This window comes from Capsella rubella, unplaced genomic scaffold, assembly GCF_000375325.1.
Source record: "Capsella rubella cultivar Monte Gargano unplaced genomic scaffold, Caprub1_0 scaffold_7, whole genome shotgun sequence".
NCBI classification, from domain to species: Eukaryota; Viridiplantae; Streptophyta; class Magnoliopsida; order Brassicales; family Brassicaceae; genus Capsella; species Capsella rubella.
Genome location: NW_006238917.1, coordinates 3,938,886 through 3,955,625, shown reverse-complemented (window position 1 = coordinate 3,955,625; position 16,740 = coordinate 3,938,886). Strand labels below are relative to the sequence as shown.

The following is a 16,740-nucleotide window of genomic DNA, read 5'->3' as shown; positions in this document are numbered from 1 at the left end:
TGAATTCAAACACTCCCATGTCACATCCAAAGACACTTGTGTTAGAAAACTGGACACTGAATTCATGTAGCTAGTTCCAATTCCGAGCTAGTACTTTTCAAATATGTTATTATAAAGATATTATATGACTTTTCTTTTAGAGTAATGCCGTAATATTAGTGCAAATAATTGCATTATGATGATACTATTAATTACACCGATTATAGAGACATATATAGCCAAATTATTGAGTGCTGAAGTAATTCAATCTAACAAAGTAATCATATGATATCTAGCTAATCAATCACTTCTCTTCACTGTGATTAAATGTTAAACCTATTACAGTTTTGTTGTGTACATGGTTTGATTATTTTTTTCTGAGTTAACGTAAACAGTGAGCACTCATTGGACTAATATTATAACAAATCTATTCGTAATTTTGTATATTTAATATACTCTATAGTAATTATTATTTTAATTTTTAGTTTTATTATTAATTTACAACCATGTGATTCTTTTAATTAAATAGATTAAGATAATAGTATGTGTTATACAACCCTTATTATGTTTCTAATTACAATAGAAACAAAAAAAAAAGCATGGATTAGATACTAAAACAAGGAGGATAAAACGTGTAATTAACCCATATATGTTAACAAAAAAAAAAAAAACAGACGCGTTAGGTCGGTTTGACCGGTCTGGTTTGGTGAGCGCTGGTAATTAATTTCACCATCCCAAAAATCAAAATCACAAATTAAAATAATAAAAAAGGCATTATAAATAATTTTCTCTTGTGCTTTCTTCTTCTTCTTCATTTTTATTTTCTCTTTCTCTCAAAGGAGTCTCTCTCTCACCTACACCACACCTAACCAAACCCCTCCTTCGATTCACAGAGAGAGAGAGAGAGAGAGAGATCTTCTTCTCCCTTCTTCTTCATTCATTCATTCATCAAGCCACAACACTACACCATTAACGCCATGTCTTCTTCTTCTTCTTCGACCTCCATGATCGATCTAATGGCGGCAATCATCAAAGGAGTACCTGTGGTTGTCTCCGACCCGGCTAATGCCTCCGCTTACGAGTCTGTGGCAGCTGAATTATCCTCTATGCTTATCGAGAATCGTCAATTCGCCATGATTGTTACCACTTCCATTGCTGTTCTTATCGGTTGCATCGTTATGCTCGTTTTGAGGAGATCCGGTTCTGGGGATTCAAAACGCGTCGAACCTCTTAAGCCTTTGGTTCTTAAGCCTCGTGATGAAGAGATTGATGATGGCAGGAAGAAAGTTACCATCTTTTTCGGTACCCAAACTGGTACTGCTGAAGGTTTTGCCAAGGTCTGGATTTCTCAACTCTTCTAGTTTTTTTTGTTGTGATTTTTGGAAATTGGAGATTGTGATGCTGATTGAATCTGTTTGTTTTATTTTGTGCAGGCTTTAGGAGAAGAAGCTAAAGCAAGATATGAAAAGATCAGATTCAAAATTGTTGATTTGGTATATATATATACAAAACACTTTTAAGTTTGACGTTTTAGTAAAAATCTTGTTTTCGATCTGATACTGGTTTTGTTAACAGGATGATTACGCTGCTGATGATGATGAGTATGAGGAGAAATTGAAGAAAGAGGATGTGGCTTTCTTCTTCTTAGCCACGTTAGTTCTTTAGCTGACTTTTTTCTTTGGGATTGTTATGAAACTTTGTTTTTTTCTTGTGGCTGATCTGGTTTTACAATCTGGATGTAGATATGGAGACGGTGAACCTACAGACAATGCAGCGAGATTCTACAAATGGTTCACTGAGGTTAGTCTTTGTTTTTTGTTGCTTGATTCAATTAGTTGTTGTAACGTGTGGATCTTGTTTTCTTGTTTCTGAAGTTGTAAACATGTGTTTACAGGGGAATGAAAGAGGAGAATGGCTCAATAACTTGAAGTATGGAGTGTTTGGATTAGGAAACAGACAATATGAACATTTTAATAAGGTTTATAAATTATATCTTTACTTCTATTTTTGGTTTTTCTCCTGTCACTATTCCAGTTTTTCTGCCAATACTTTGGACCGAGCTAATATTCTAACTGTTTTGCAAATTTGGTTTGCAGGTTGCCAAAGTTGTAGATGATCTCCTTGTCGAACAAGGTTAGTTTGTTTCTTTATTTCATCATTCCTCTTGGGTCTCTCTGCTCCGATCTTGATGTGTTCTATATTAGTCTGTAATGGTTTCTAACTTCATGAGTGGGTTTTTCAGGTGCACATCGTATTGTACAGGTTGGTCTTGGAGATGATGACCAGTGTATCGAAGATGACTTCACCGCTTGGTATTTACATCTTTCTCTTCTATTGGCTTCTTATATGCATTGCTGCTTTGGCCGTTTGTATTTTTTTTTCTTTTGGGCTCAATCTACTTCCTCTTGCAGGCGAGAATCATTGTGGCCAGAGCTTGATACATTACTGAGGGAAGAAGGGGATACAGCTGTTGCCACACCATACACTGCAGCTGTGTTAGAATACAGAGTTTCTATTCACGACTCTGAAGATGCCAAATTTAATGGTAAAAACATGGCTAACGGGAATGGTCACACCGTGTTTGATGCTCAACATCCTTACAGGTACACAAGCAAGCCGCTTCTTATCTTTTTTACTTATAATCTTGTCTTCTTACTTGATCTAATCTTGCTTTTTTTGGATTTTAAAGAGCAAATGTTGCCGTTAAAAAGGAGCTTCATACTCCTGAGTCTGACCGTTCTTGCACCCATTTGGAATTTGACATTGCGGGAAGTGGACTGACGTGAGTTTTACTATTATTTAAGAATGTCTACAGAATCAGATGGTAATATTTGTGAAGAATAACATGAATGTATGTTTGATATCTTATCAGGTATGAAACTGGAGATCATGTTGGTGTACTTTGTGATAATTTAAGTGAAACTGTAGATGAAGCGCTGAAGTTACTGGATATGTCACCTGATACTTATTTCTCACTTCACGCTGAAAAAGAAGACGGCACACCAATCAGCAGCTCACTTCCTCCTCCATTCCCACCCTGTAACTTGAGAACAGCGCTTACACAATATGCATGTTTATTAAGTTCTCCTAAGAAGGTTAGCTGGGTTCATTTATCATCAGACTGGTTATGATTGATTTCTTCTGTCTCCGTAGAGATTTAAATTCATTCGATGCTTGTTTTCTTGCAGTCTGCTTTACTTGCTTTGTCCGCTCATGCATCTGATCCCACCGAAGCAGAGCGATTGAAACATCTTGCTTCACCTGCTGGAAAGGTCGTTGCTGAACTTTTTAGTTTTTTCCTGCACTTCATTTTCCAGTTTTTGTAAAAGTTATCTGACGAAGTATACATTGCATCCTTTCAACAACAGGATGAATATTCAAAGTGGGTAGTAGAGTCTCAAAGAAGTTTACTGGAGGTGATGGCCGAGTTTCCTTCAGCCAAGCCACCACTTGGTGTCTTCTTTGCTGGAGTTGCTCCAAGGTTGCAGCCTAGGTTCTATTCGATATCATCATCTCCCAAGTGAGTACTTTTCATTTTCTTAGTCTTTTGTCTTCCAGTTGTTGGCTGAGACTTATCTTGTAATTTTAGTGTATTGAAACATTGTCCTGGTTACTTGTATAGGATTGCTGAAACTAGAATTCATGTGACATGTGCACTGGTCCATGAGAAGATGCCAACTGGCAGGATTCATAAGGGAGTGTGTTCCACTTGGATGAAGGTAAAAAAACCCTGTAAAACTGACAGCTTCCTGCAAACATATTAGTATATTACATTATAATATATTTGTTGTTTGTTCCTATCGGTACATGTGAGTTCTGTGATTAAGTCTGGGTGTTTTTTTTTGTCTGTTGTAAACACAGAATGCAGTGCCTTCTGAGAAGAGTGAAAACTGTTCCTCGGCGCCGATATTTGTCAGGCAATCCAACTTCAAGCTTCCTTCTGATTCTAAGGTACCAATCATCATGATCGGACCAGGGACTGGATTGGCTCCATTCAGAGGTTTCCTTCAGGAAAGACTCGCGTTGGTAGAATCTGGTGTTGAACTTGGACCATCAGTTTTGTTCTTTGGATGCAGAAACCGTAGAATGGTAAGAAAGCCGTGTCTCAAAACTCAATCATATCATCATTGGCTTGTTTAGTTTCTCAAGTCCTCCTCTGATATTTGTAGGATTTCATCTACGAGGAAGAACTCCAGCGATTTGTTGAGAGTGGTGCTCTTGCAGAGCTAAGTGTTGCCTTCTCTCGCGAAGGACCCACCAAAGAATATGTACAGCACAAGATGATGGACAGGGTATGAGCTTTATAACCCCAAACCAAAAACCAGATCTTTGTATTCAGATTCAGATTCTTAAGCTGACAGTTTTCGCAATGCAGGCTTCTGATATCTGGAACATGATCTCTCAAGGAGCGTATGTATATGTTTGCGGTGATGCAAAAGGCATGGCAAGAGACGTTCACAGATCTCTCCACACAATAGCTCAAGAACAGGTATGTCCGGTTAAGATGAGCCTAACAACATCATTGTCCGAATCACAAACGACTCTAATGGGTTTGTTTATTTCTCTCTTGTCGTGGTTGCAGGGATCAATGGATTCAACCAAAGCAGAGGGCTTTGTAAAGAATCTGCAAATGAGTGGAAGATATCTGAGGGATGTATGGTAACGAAACTAATGAAGCCACACACTCACTGTGTAGTAATATTCATATATATACGGCACAGAAAATGCCACACTAAGATGATCATTAAGTTTGTGATCGCAAGGAGACAGGAACCTCCCTTTTTTCCCATTTTTAATTTCTTTCACATATTTTGATAATTCTATTTTTTTAAACTCTTGTTATATAGCCCCTCCCACCAAATGTAAGAAAGAACGCATAAGATGTGATGATGGGTGGGAATGTATTTGTGAACGATTCTGTTATATACAAAAGTCAGTATCTTCGGTATGAATTATTTAGGCAGCAGCAAAGACTTTGGACCAAAGTCCCCATTATGTGCCTCGATCATTAGTTTCACAAATTCTCCCAAACTAGAGACCAACAAATTCTTCTGAAAAATAGACAACATTAAGCAACATTTGTTGACCCAAAAGAAAAATTAAAGATCAAAACTTAAGTAATCTACTAGCTTTAACAAAAATAGAAGGTTATCTAGTACTGTATATTAAAGTGACCAGCACTGTTCTCTGATTATATAATTAACATCAAATAGGCCAAACGACAATGTGCAAAAAGGTGACAAGTCGCAGTGTTGTGGGATGTAGCAAGTAAGAGTCAAATGATTAATAATGACATGGAAGTGTAGAAAGCGACTTGTGGAAATTAAACTTCTAGTTAGTTCATTCGGAAGTGCGTTTTGGTGGTTGAGAATATGTTATATCTTAAAGAGAATTGAATAATTGAGGTGAATGGACCGAAGGGTTTGGTGTAGGTAAGCACTTAGGTGAGAGCATGTAGTTGTGACTTGTGAGTTATTAGAGCACAACTCACACGTGACTTACATTGACGCGTGCGGCGTGCCACAATAAGTAGGTGGAGAGAAGAGTTTTCCAACAACAAAAAACAACATGTTTCTTTCCTCTTTCAACTACTTAGCTTATGTGTTGTGTGTTTCTCTCGTCGTCCTCATAATTTTTTTCTTATAATCATTTTTGTATAGTTTTCTTTTTTTGTATATTCGATAATCAGAAGTGAAATAACAAGACACCACGATTTTATAAAGTGACAATCTTGCCACGTCTAGCTGATAGGAAACGATTGTTCGCTTTACTTGCCATGTTATTATAACTATAGTATAATTCTTTCTTTATTTTTTATTTTTTGTTGATTCTAAATAGCAAAATTAATGATAGTTTAATCTTGTGTATTATGCCAAATATAGTTCCAACTTCCAAGATAAACATTTAAGCATTAGATTATCTTTTTTTCTTTATAAAAGATGATCTACCTTTTAAATAGTAAAGCTACGTTAGCATTATTTATTTGCCAACATGCAAAATAAGCTGTTTACACTGTATTGCAACTATTACTAGAATACCAATTCTAAATGTAAGAAGAGGATGTCAAATCAAATAAGTGGAAGGATCAAATAAGATAACCCATTTCACTATTATTAGGAAAAGAACTGTAATTATAAAGCTGATGTAACTCTTGAGAAAAAACGAGAATTTTGAGGATATGTATTCCTATTATTTACCCGTTGACTCGACAAAGATGATGACAGATGAATCAAGAATCATGTGGACATGGTAGTAGGTGATGCATTATTTATGTGTAAATGATATCACATGATTGAATCATTTGATCCCAGTATCCTCACATGTTTTGTCAACGTCGTCGTCGTCATAGCCGGAACAAATTATATTATTGACTTGGGATTAACTTTTGAACCGTATTTTTTCAACAAACCGTAAGTTATTTTATTATGGAATTTTCTTTTGTCAAAAAGTTTGAAATCAAATTATTTTGGCTTTTGTCAACTAATTATGTAGACTGGAAAATTAGACTTTACTGATAGAAATATTCTTCTCAATAGAATCAGAAATGATGACCACCTATATTATTTTTTTAACACAATGTACATAGCAACTTCTTTATGTTAATTTTTTTTTTCTTCTTTTGAAATGATCAAAGTTAGTAACATTGCAATTGTCATCGTGGTTGCCGGTTGGTTATCTGACTGTTGCGACCACTTGACATATAAGGACTTACGTTGGGCCGTGAATTGAGGCCCAATATAGATGGTTAAAAACGACATGCATTCTCCAGCTCAGTATCTCTATCCATTTAATGGTTTGTCAAGGCATCAAACAAACTCTTTATTAATATCAAATATCAAGAGCATCAATCTCACAAACTGGGCTAAACTGCTCTCAGAATACAAAAACATAGTCGGTAAATTAATCCAATGGACCGGAAAGTTCTAAAAGCAATTACTGTACATGTTATTGTTGTTTAATAAAACCATAACTAGCAAAGCAGGTGAATGTTTCTAGTCAATGGCTTAATTCAGTTCGTAAGTTTTATCAAACTAGTGACCCTTCACTGTGAATCATAATCATAAAAACACATAAACTGACTTATAAGAAGAAAATAAGTAAGACAATGCTTATCAAGATTTCTCCAAGACTATCGGAAATCTCAATGACTACTGTACAGTTTATCGCTAAATAGGTTTCATCATTTCCTCAAATACATTTTAGGGAGACCAGACATTTAATTGGCAGGTAACTGTTTTGCAGCTCATTCTTGAAAACTTGACTGGAAAGATCGTTGTCGTTAAGCTTGAATGGGGAATGGAATACAAAGGTATCATCTATAGTTTTCTCTATCTTTACAGCTTTATAGAAAACAAGAGCTTTATATCTTATAATATATAGCCGTCCCTGAAACTGTTGTTACTTTGAGCATTGAAGAATTGGACTTAGCCATTAACTAGAGTAGTAGACGACCCACACCTCTTTATTTGTGTTAGTTATGGAATCACTAAACAACAATCCGTCTTGTAAATTGCTTGCTTTTATTATTTTTACGGCTCCATTTGATGAAATAATTTTATCGAATTTGTGCATACCGATGCAACAATATTGTCTTGTATGTCCGAGGTGTGCCAGAAGATGATGAACTTGAAGATGCTGGTCAAGACTAGCCTATGCTTTTGAGGACTTAGAGAGATCGCTCGTCTATATGTTTTTAATCTTGTATTTTATATGATATATCCAACCCATGTTCGTGAGAGTTGAGCGTGATGTTTAATTTGTTGAAAGTAGTTTTATGATAACTAGGTAATGTCCCGCGCATATGCACGGGTTGTTGTATATTAAATTAATTAATTTTAATTTATTTATTACTTATAAAAAATAAAACAAATAAATTTCAATGTTTATAACATTTTTACACTTTATTTATTTAAATCATACAATAGAAACATACATTTATATCTCTTCAATTTATTCGTTGATTAATTGTTCAATTTTGATAATAATTTTCTTCACTAGTTTTGAGTATTTTTTGATTAAAAAAAAAAATATTGTTAATGATAAAAATAGAAATGATATTGAGAGAAATTTAAAAATACACATTTTCAAATACCACTTTTAAAATTTATCCCTTTTCAAAACTTATCAAAAAAATCACTTAAAATGTTGAAATTCATCTAAATATGTGTGTAACCTTATAAATATACATACACAAAACCTTTATTCGTGTATAAAATTTTATTTATTTCAGTGTCTTACAAAATGGTTTAATAATTACAATTATTTTGTTACAATAATTACATACTTTTGAAAATAAAATAAATATACATGAATATGTGAGAAAGAAACAAACATCTAAAGTAAAAGAATGAAGATGGTTTTTTTTTACTTGATTTTCTTATGGTGCGATGGTCGGAAATCAATATTTTTGAATCCCATCAATAAAGTAATTTTCTTATAGCCATAAAAATTATTATATAATGTATTATACATTTAATAGTATGAGAAAACAATGAAGTGATGACAGAAAAAAGAAAAAAGAAAAAACAATGAAGAAGTACATAAAACAAAAAAAAATAGAATTGAAAATAAAATATTAAACCAAATATATAATCAAGCTCTTACAATGATATCTTAATTGAGCTTTTAACCCATAAAAAAATATTAGAAAATAAAACATAGGAAATATTGAGGGTATCGGATATGGTGGAGGAGGGTGTAAGAATGGGTATTTATAAGATAAAATATTATGTATTTTATATTTCTAAGATAATTAAATTAAGGAGTTATAATTATAACGTATAGTGTGTTATATAATTTCAGTTACAATTTAGTAGTAAAATGTTGATTTCAAGTATGAATTAAAGTATATGATTAAATGTGTTAGATATTTGGTTTAATTAGAAATAAATATTATAATTAAAAATAAACGCTAAATGGACCAATAAGGAGAGAGTGAAACCTTAAAAATTCCCAAACAATAATTTTATTTTTTTAATTTTTTTTATAATCCTCTTAATTTAAGTTATATCTATAGGTTTAATTATTTTCATCCTTTTAGTATATATAATAGATATAAAATTGAACATCAAATTGTTTTTTAGATAGGAAATCAAGTATAAAATTCAAAGTTAACAAAAATTATAATGTTCTTTATATTATTAAATGTTGAATCACAAACTAAATATAAGGATCATTATTCTTAAAATAATGTCTTACAAATTGGTTTGATAATTATATAACAAAAATTTATTTTGATAAAAATTACATACTTTTGAAATTAAAATAAATATACATAAAATATGTGAGAAACAAACAAACATACAAAGTAAAAGAATGAAGATAGTTTCTTTAGCTTGATTTTCATATTGTGCAAAGATCGGAATTCAATATTATTGAATCCCATCAATAAAATAATTTTTTTATAACCATAAAATATTATTATACATATGTATTACATTTGAAAATATATAAAAAACAATGAAGAAATGAAAAATACATATAAAAAAACAAAAGTTTAAATTAAATATTTAATCAAACTCTTACAATGACATATTAATTGAGTTTTCACCCCATGCAAAAACGTTTTTAAAAAAACAAAGAAAATAATGAAGATATGAGATATGGTAGAGGAGGATGTGAGAATGACTATTTATAGGATAAGAAGTGATGTAAGTTACATTTTTAAAATAATTAAATTAGAGGAGTCATAATTATAATTTATAGTGTGTAATTGGAATTCAATAAAGAAAACAAATAGTCTTTGAAAATTTATATAATTTTCAGTTACATTTTAGTAGTAAAGTGTGGATTTAAAGTATGAATTTATGTATATGATTAAATGTGTTATTTGGTAAATAAATTATAATTTTTTTAAAAATTAAATATCAAATGTAGCATTAAAGAGAGTGTGAACCTTACTTTATATATATATATATATATATATATATATTAATTAACTCCTTTCATTTTCTTTGCCATTTGTTTATAACTTATAGTGTAATTAAATTTTGTATTGAATAATTGTCTTAAACATTTACTTTTGTATATATATTTTAAAAAAAATAAAGGATTTAAATGTTTTTCCACCAATAAGGAGAGAGTGAAACCTTACTTTTATATATATGATTAAAACGAACTTCCTGCCGTTATTTTGTCATTGAGATGGGATGCATGTCGTTTTTAAGTTGGGATATGTCAAGTGCTTCCCAAACCATATAGTTTGTTCAAAGTAGGTATGCGATACATTGAGTTGTTAATTGTTATGTACACTGACTTTGATCTATTGAAAAGTCATTAAAAAAAAAAAAAGAATTTTTGAGAAATACCCCTTTTGGTGTACCCCTTTTTAAAAATACCCCTCTTTTCTATCCATTTTCAAAAATACCCCTTTTCAAATATGAAAAATTATAAACTTTTATATGGTTGATAAGGTACATTAAAATCATCATTACTACTGGGAAACTAAATCTAAATATTTATAAGGTTTTAAAAAGTTCTAAACGACATTTATAAGGTTAGGTTTTTAAAAGGTTTACACAGTTTTTATAAGGTTTTTAAATGATTTTAAAAGGTTTTTAAAAGGTATTTATACGGTATTTATGAAATATATATATAAATTTACACACATATAAAGATAATTTGTGTCTAGAAATATAAGCTTACACATATGTTTTTGATAAATTTCAAATTTTATAGTGACTTTTTAATAAAATTAGAAAGAGGGGTATTTTTAAAAAGTGGTATTGGAAAAGGGGCATTTTTGAAATTCCCCCAAAAAAAAATTAATCTTCTTTTTTTAAAAAATTTATTAGAAAATTGCAATGCTTGTGTAGACAAAATAAACTAATATCGTAATTCTGATACTGTTGGGGTATAATAATTCTACTTCAACAACCATAGCTTTTGATTATGTCCCCATGTAGCTTTTGCGATTGATCAAGAAGAAGCTATTCTCATAGTGTCTCTTCCTCTCTTTCTATAGATAGAATATGGCTGTTGCGTTGCGGATGCGTGTTTCCCGAGTCATCCATAAAGATGAAGATTGGTAAGCCGAGCCGCACTAGGGCATGCTTTCAAACCTCCGTAGAGAATTAATTCACAATGCAAGGGTAATAAGCAAGCAACAAAGACAGCGCAGTTAGTTGGTAACTATGTTTTGTAGTCAAACCCTCTAAAATAACAACACGTTTAACAAAGTCCAAAGATTGATAAAGAATAAATCTATATTTATTAATTTTAGAAACTCACTCAAAGAAAATATTAAAGTCAATCAAAGCTAATTCTTTTTAGCTTCATTGAGTTACTACCATGGATTGTTATCAACTTCAATCCAGAGAAACGATTAGTCATAGATTTAAAGAGTGAATTCCAGTGCTTTGTTGCTATTGTCATACACCATAGATCCTCAGGTCTTTGTATCTTCCTAAAAATTTCTTCTCTTAAAAGTTCATCAGGTAAATCCATAATTGTTGTAGTACTCTTTTCACTCGCCATGTCTTCTTCTACTCCAGCCCATCTTTTCATCTTCCTCTTTTTCTTCTCGTTCTTCCTCTTCATCCTCCTCTTCCTCTTCCTCTTCTCATTCTTCATTGTCACCTTCATCTTCCACTTCTCATTCGTCTTCTTCATCATAATGTCTTCTTCTTCTTCACCTTCACCTTCTTCTTCTTTCTTCTTATGCTGAGCACTCAACGAAGCTCTGTCTCTCTCTAAATATATATATATATATATATTTTTTTTTTTTCTTTGTTAAATTTCCAAATTAAATTAAAGCACTACGTACGTGCTTCCTTTTTTTTTCGGGTTGAATTGCTCAATTTAAACTACACTACGTACTCCCTTTTTGATAACATTATGATGAAGAAGACGAATGAGAAGTGGAAGATGAAGGTGACAATGAAGAATGAGAAGAGGAAGAGGAGGATGAAGAGGAAGAACGAGAAGAAAAAGAGGAAGATGAAAAGATGGGCTGGAGTAGAAGAAGACATGGCGAGTGAAAAGAGTACTACAACAATTATGGATTTACCTGATGAACTTTTAAGAGAAGAAATTTTTAGGAAGATACAAAGACCTGAGGATCTATGGTGTATGACAATAGCAACAAAGCACTGGAATTCACTCTTTAAATCTATGACTAATCGTTTCTCTGGATTGAAGTTGATAACAATCCATGGTAGTAACTCAATGAAGCTAAAAAGAATTAGCTTTGATTGACTTTAATATTTTCTTTGAGTGAGTTTCTAAAATTAATAAATATAGATTTATTCTTTATCAATCTTTGGACTTTGTTAAACGTGTTGTTATTTTAGAGGGTTTGACTACAAAACATAGTTACCAACTAACTGCGCTGTCTTTGTTGCTTGCTTATTACCCTTGCATTGTGAATTAATTCTCTACGGAGGTTTGAAAGCATGCCCTAGTGCGGCTCGGCTTACCAATCTTCATCTTTATGGATGACTCGGGAAACACGCATCCGCAACGCAACAGCCATATTCTATCTATAGAACGAGAGGAAGAGATCCACTATGAGAATAGCTTCTTCTTGATCGACGATCCTAGCTCGTTGGGATCGCAAAAGCTACAGGGGGCATAATCAAAAGTCAAAACCTATGGCTGTAGAAGTAGAATTATAATTACCCCACAGAATCAAAATCAAAATGACGATATTAGTTTTTTTTGTCTACACAAGCACTGCAATTTTCTAAAAGCTTTTTTGATATATCCCAACTTTAAAACGACATGCATCCCATCTTGATGACAAAATAAACGACAGGAAGTACGTTTTATCATAAAACTACTTTCGAGGTATCAACAAATTAAACATCACACTCAAATCTCACGAACATGGGTTGAATAGCTCATAGAATACAAGATTTTAAAAATACAGACAGAACGATTTCTAAGTCCTCAAAAGCATAGGCTAGTCTTGATCAGCATCTTCAAGTTCTTCATCTTCTGGCACACCTCGGACATACAAAACATTGTTGCATCTGCATGCACAAATTCGATAAAATTATTTCAACAGATCCGTAAGAATCAAAGCAATTACGAAAGTTGTTTAGTGATTCCCTGACTAACAGAGATTTAAACCTGTGGGTCTAGTTAATGCCTAAGTCCAATTCTTCACTGCGAAACATTATTTGCTGGACACAAACTAAATTTTTAAGGAGACAATAAGTAAAGATAATAAAGTAATATTACCTGATCAAGATCTCTCCAAGGTTTCCTGTCAATTGCCCATCGATGTATTCCTCAGTGTTTCCCAGCTGAAAACCAAAAAAAAAAACAGTTTGGAAAATCTCAGTGGCTGCAAAGAAATGATGATATATGTATCTCTCTATATACGTATAACTAATAGATTGTAGCATTCCTCTAAAACTCATATGTCGAAGGAATAATTAGCAGGTGGTTTTTGAGAAATATATATAACATCAACCTCTGTTTTAAAGTACAGAGATAACATTATACAACTTAAAAGAATTGAACATAGAAGCAAAGACCGTACCTGCAAGTTCATGTAGGAGTCAACAGAGGCAAGGAAACCTGTGAAAGTAACAAAAGATTCAGGGGAAGACTATATAATAAAGATGTAAAGCTCTGATTAACTAAGCTGTAAAAAATTCACCACACTAGAGAGAAATTTAGATGGTACCTTTGTATTCCATTCCCCATTTAAGCTTAACGATAACAGTCTTGCCAGTCAAGTTGTTCAAGAATGGTTTCGGGTTAACTGGAATGGTCTGCAAAACAATTTTAAAACACAAACAAACATGGAACATCAAAATACCATTCGAATGAGAACTCAAAGCATCTCAAGTATCATGGAATGAACCTATGTAGTGACTATACTACTCTTAATTACATGTAAAAACAATGGGAAGAAGTAAAGTATAAGAGTCAATTTACAAAACCAGGATTCACAAACATGGATCTTCAAAATACCATTCGAGTGTACTCAAAGCATCTCAAGTATCAGATGAAATTTTCACATTGTTCTGGTTCCAACTCAAGTAAATATACTCTTAATTACACATAACACAATGGCACAAAGTGTATATAGAGAGTCGATTACAAAACCAGGATTCACAAATTCGCAGTCGTATACACTAAAAACCACACTCATCGATCCTTATTTACTTCTAACTAGACAAATCTATAGGAAGGAGAAGGATGAATCGAAGAAAACAGAGCTGTAAGAGCTCAGAACCACTAAACAAGTGGAATTCCAAAATTTGAGCTCAACGAAGAAAGAAAATATCGAATCGAAGCTCGAAATTGGCGAAGGGAGAAGAAAGAGATCGGAACTTACAGCCATGAGTTAGCGTACGAAGAAGAGGCGAAACGAAAGATTCGAGCAGATGAGCGAAATCGCTACTTGTGTGGTTTCTTCTTCTTCGATCTTTCGATTTTAGGGTTTATGGTTTTCACTTTCCAGATTCGTTGGATACAACTAAACAAAAAGATAGGGGCCCAATATAAATTTATTTAGGCCCATTAGAAAAATTATGTGAGTAATCTTTAGATGGCCTAATACGATTTAATAATAATGTTGTCATAATTATACACATCCAAACCATTCGGAATGCTTTTATTAAGTGATTATCCCTTTATTAATGAATATGAATAGAGAAAAATGGAAGAGACAAGTGATCCAACACAAAACTCATTTCATCAGTCCTGAATTAATATGTTGGATTCAGCAGCTCATATATGTAGTCATGTTTTTGGTATATATATATAGGACTATACTTAAACCAAAACCTATTTCTGGATTATCCCAAATTTGATATGGCTATTGACTTATGAGTTCTGAATTTGCATCTACCAATGCTTAAGTTATACATACTCTTTTACCTTTCCTTTTTGCTATTGGACGTGAACATAAAAAAAAAAAAACAAGAAAAGTCCATTGATCTTTACATTATGTCGACTTGCCTTAAAAAGATAATTTAGTTGACTTTCATCTTTTTGACCATCCAATTAATAGTTTAAATTATCTATGTGTATACATATTCCATTAGAATTCTGTAATTATTAATTAAATCCAAAATTAAAACGTGAGTTAATCACATAATATATGACAAAATAATTGGGGAGAACCACCCATCAAATTTCTTTTTGTTGATATGGATCATCTAGTGCAAAGTGTATTTGTCAAATTTCTAGGTCGTCATCTCATAAATAAATAAAATAATTTTTTTACCATGATAAAGAGAAAACGCTTATAAATTCAGCATGCTAAGAGGAAAAAGTTATTCACATCATGAAACTTTTAAGTAAACTCCAATGTGAATCATCTTACTTTTTTGTGTTTAAAGGTAAAATAGTAACATAGCACCCACAAGAATTGTTATTAAAAAGGAAAACAAAATCAAACTTTGTGGTCAAGCAATGTGGATATGATCGTAACGTAATTATGACTTGTGTGCCTTGCAGTATAAGTTGATGTAAGTTGAAAACGAGTAAACAAAGTGTAGATCTGTGGCTCTAGCTAATTGCTTTCCTTTAGCTTTGTTTCTTTAACAGTTGAGTTCCTTTCATCATCACTACTCACTGCTACTCCGTCGATTTCGTATACCAAAACTAAATTTGTGAAAATTTCAAAGTATTAAAATATTATTGAGTATAATCATCGTGTTAACCCCAACTTGTGATAAGCGAAACGAATATTTAGTGTTAGTCGGCGAAAGTCTTATTCTCGCTGACCTCAGTTACACGAAACGATTCATACCTCAGCAATTGTTTTGTATTTTTTTGTTTTGTCACAATATGTCTTAGTCTTTCTCTTGGTTAGTCTCGATTATATATCTTCACAAACAGTATGCTTCATACAGTTTTGTTTGTGCAAACTTTCTTATTCTTCTATCCTTTCAATATAAAATTAATTGATGTCCTACTTTACAAATATATCCAATCAGAATTGTTTCAATAGTTTTGAAGTTTGTGTTTCGCTAACTATTTTATATTGAAAACAGAAATGTTGGCAGGCATATATGTATAATATGAAAGTTAAAATACATCAATAACACATGGCTATATGTTAATGGAAAAAAACAAACTAACGGAATGAAATGTGATGTATTTTAATATTTGTTAAAAAAAACCTCGAATAAGATATTCGAAGTTGTACATTAATCTGAGTCCATATTTTATACATAACATTAGCTTTTGTCCATGTCTATTTATTTTTACTGGTTGGGTGTATATATCTATCCAAATTTTTGTGATCGTGGTCATTTATGTGTGTTGCATAGTCATTTCAACCAAAGTTTTACATCAAGAAGAAAATTTTAATTCGATTTTTCAAACATTATTAATTGTGTTTGACGAATTTATATGAATCATTCTTGACCAGGCTTTTGAATAACTAAATTTAATTTCTGAGATGAATATAAAACATAAAATCGGAAAGATTCATGAATAAATGATCAATGATATATATATGAAGACTAAAACAGAGTTACTATTGTTAGACGTTATGCTATTTTATTGGTCATTAACAATTAAGAATATGCTATTTGTTGGTGTTAAAAGAATAAAATTGTTATTACCAAAATTCATATTCATAGGTCATAAATAAGATCTAACATCTTTTGAAAAATCATGGGAAATTTGGCAAATACAAAACTTTGGGTGCATGGGTCAAAAATCTACAAATAATATATGCATCAATCAATGTATGTGTAGGAAAAATTAACACCTAGAGAATTGTAACACGTTAAACGAAATAGTTTCCACTTTAAGTTCTTGTAAAAGTATTTGACCCTCTAGAAGGCCATG

The 16,740-nt window shown here is 32.1% G+C and overlaps 2 protein-coding genes across 3 annotated transcripts; one reads left to right on the top strand and one right to left on the bottom strand.

The window, feature by feature from the left end:
- Positions 1–793: 793 nt before the first annotated feature.
- Positions 794–4,931, top strand: LOC17879646 (NADPH--cytochrome P450 reductase 2). The gene is made up of 17 exons (XM_006283162.2): positions 794–1,316; positions 1,413–1,472; positions 1,555–1,631; positions 1,722–1,779; positions 1,874–1,957; positions 2,076–2,112; positions 2,222–2,291; positions 2,391–2,582; positions 2,669–2,761; positions 2,852–3,074; positions 3,168–3,251; positions 3,348–3,499; positions 3,602–3,698; positions 3,841–4,068; positions 4,149–4,271; positions 4,355–4,468; positions 4,562–4,931. The coding sequence occupies exons 1-17, from the start codon at positions 957–959 to the stop codon at positions 4,640–4,642; spliced, it is 2,133 nt and encodes a 710-aa protein (XP_006283224.1). The 5' UTR covers positions 794–956; the 3' UTR covers positions 4,643–4,931.
- Positions 4,932–12,715: 7,784 nt separating this feature from the next.
- Positions 12,716–14,383, bottom strand: LOC17878899 (probable small nuclear ribonucleoprotein F). 2 transcript variants are annotated; one of them, XM_006284784.2, is made up of 5 exons: positions 14,270–14,383; positions 13,613–13,700; positions 13,466–13,503; positions 13,162–13,226; positions 12,716–12,950 (listed from the first exon to the last, which is right to left on the bottom strand). In XM_006284784.2, the coding sequence occupies exons 1-5, from the start codon at positions 14,273–14,275 to the stop codon at positions 12,881–12,883; spliced, it is 267 nt and encodes an 88-aa protein (XP_006284846.1). In that variant the 5' UTR covers positions 14,276–14,383; the 3' UTR covers positions 12,716–12,880. The 2 variants fall into 2 exon arrangements, with proteins under 2 accessions (XP_006284846.1, XP_023634929.1); XM_023779161.1 differs by lacking the exon at positions 14,270–14,383 and having other exon boundaries at positions 13,613–13,739.
- Between the last annotated feature and the right edge of the window lie 2,357 nt (positions 14,384–16,740).

What these genes read in the sequence shown, in the direction of transcription:
- LOC17879646 (XM_006283162.2), top strand. Translation starts at nt 957, where the DNA reads ATGTCTTCTTCTTCTTCTTCGACCTCCATGATCGATCTAATGGCGGCA. An exon ending in TGATCTCCTTGTCGAACAAG is followed by an intron (nt 2,113 to 2,221) that starts GTTAGTTTGTTT and finishes TGGGTTTTTCAG; the next exon opens with GTGCACATCGTATTGTACAG. An exon ending in TTGCTTCACCTGCTGGAAAG is followed by an intron (nt 3,252 to 3,347) that starts GTCGTTGCTGAA and finishes TTTCAACAACAG; the next exon opens with GATGAATATTCAAAGTGGGT.
- LOC17878899 (XM_023779161.1), bottom strand. Translation starts at nt 13,739, where the DNA reads ATGTTCCATGTTTGTTTGTGTTTTAAAATTGTTTTGCAGACCATTCCA. An exon ending in ATGGGGAATGGAATACAAAG is followed by an intron (nt 13,504 to 13,612) that starts GTACCATCTAAA and finishes TTACTTTCACAG; the next exon opens with GTTTCCTTGCCTCTGTTGAC. An exon ending in ACTCCTACATGAACTTGCAG is followed by an intron (nt 13,227 to 13,465) that starts GTACGGTCTTTG and finishes TTTGGTTTTCAG; the next exon opens with CTGGGAAACACTGAGGAATA.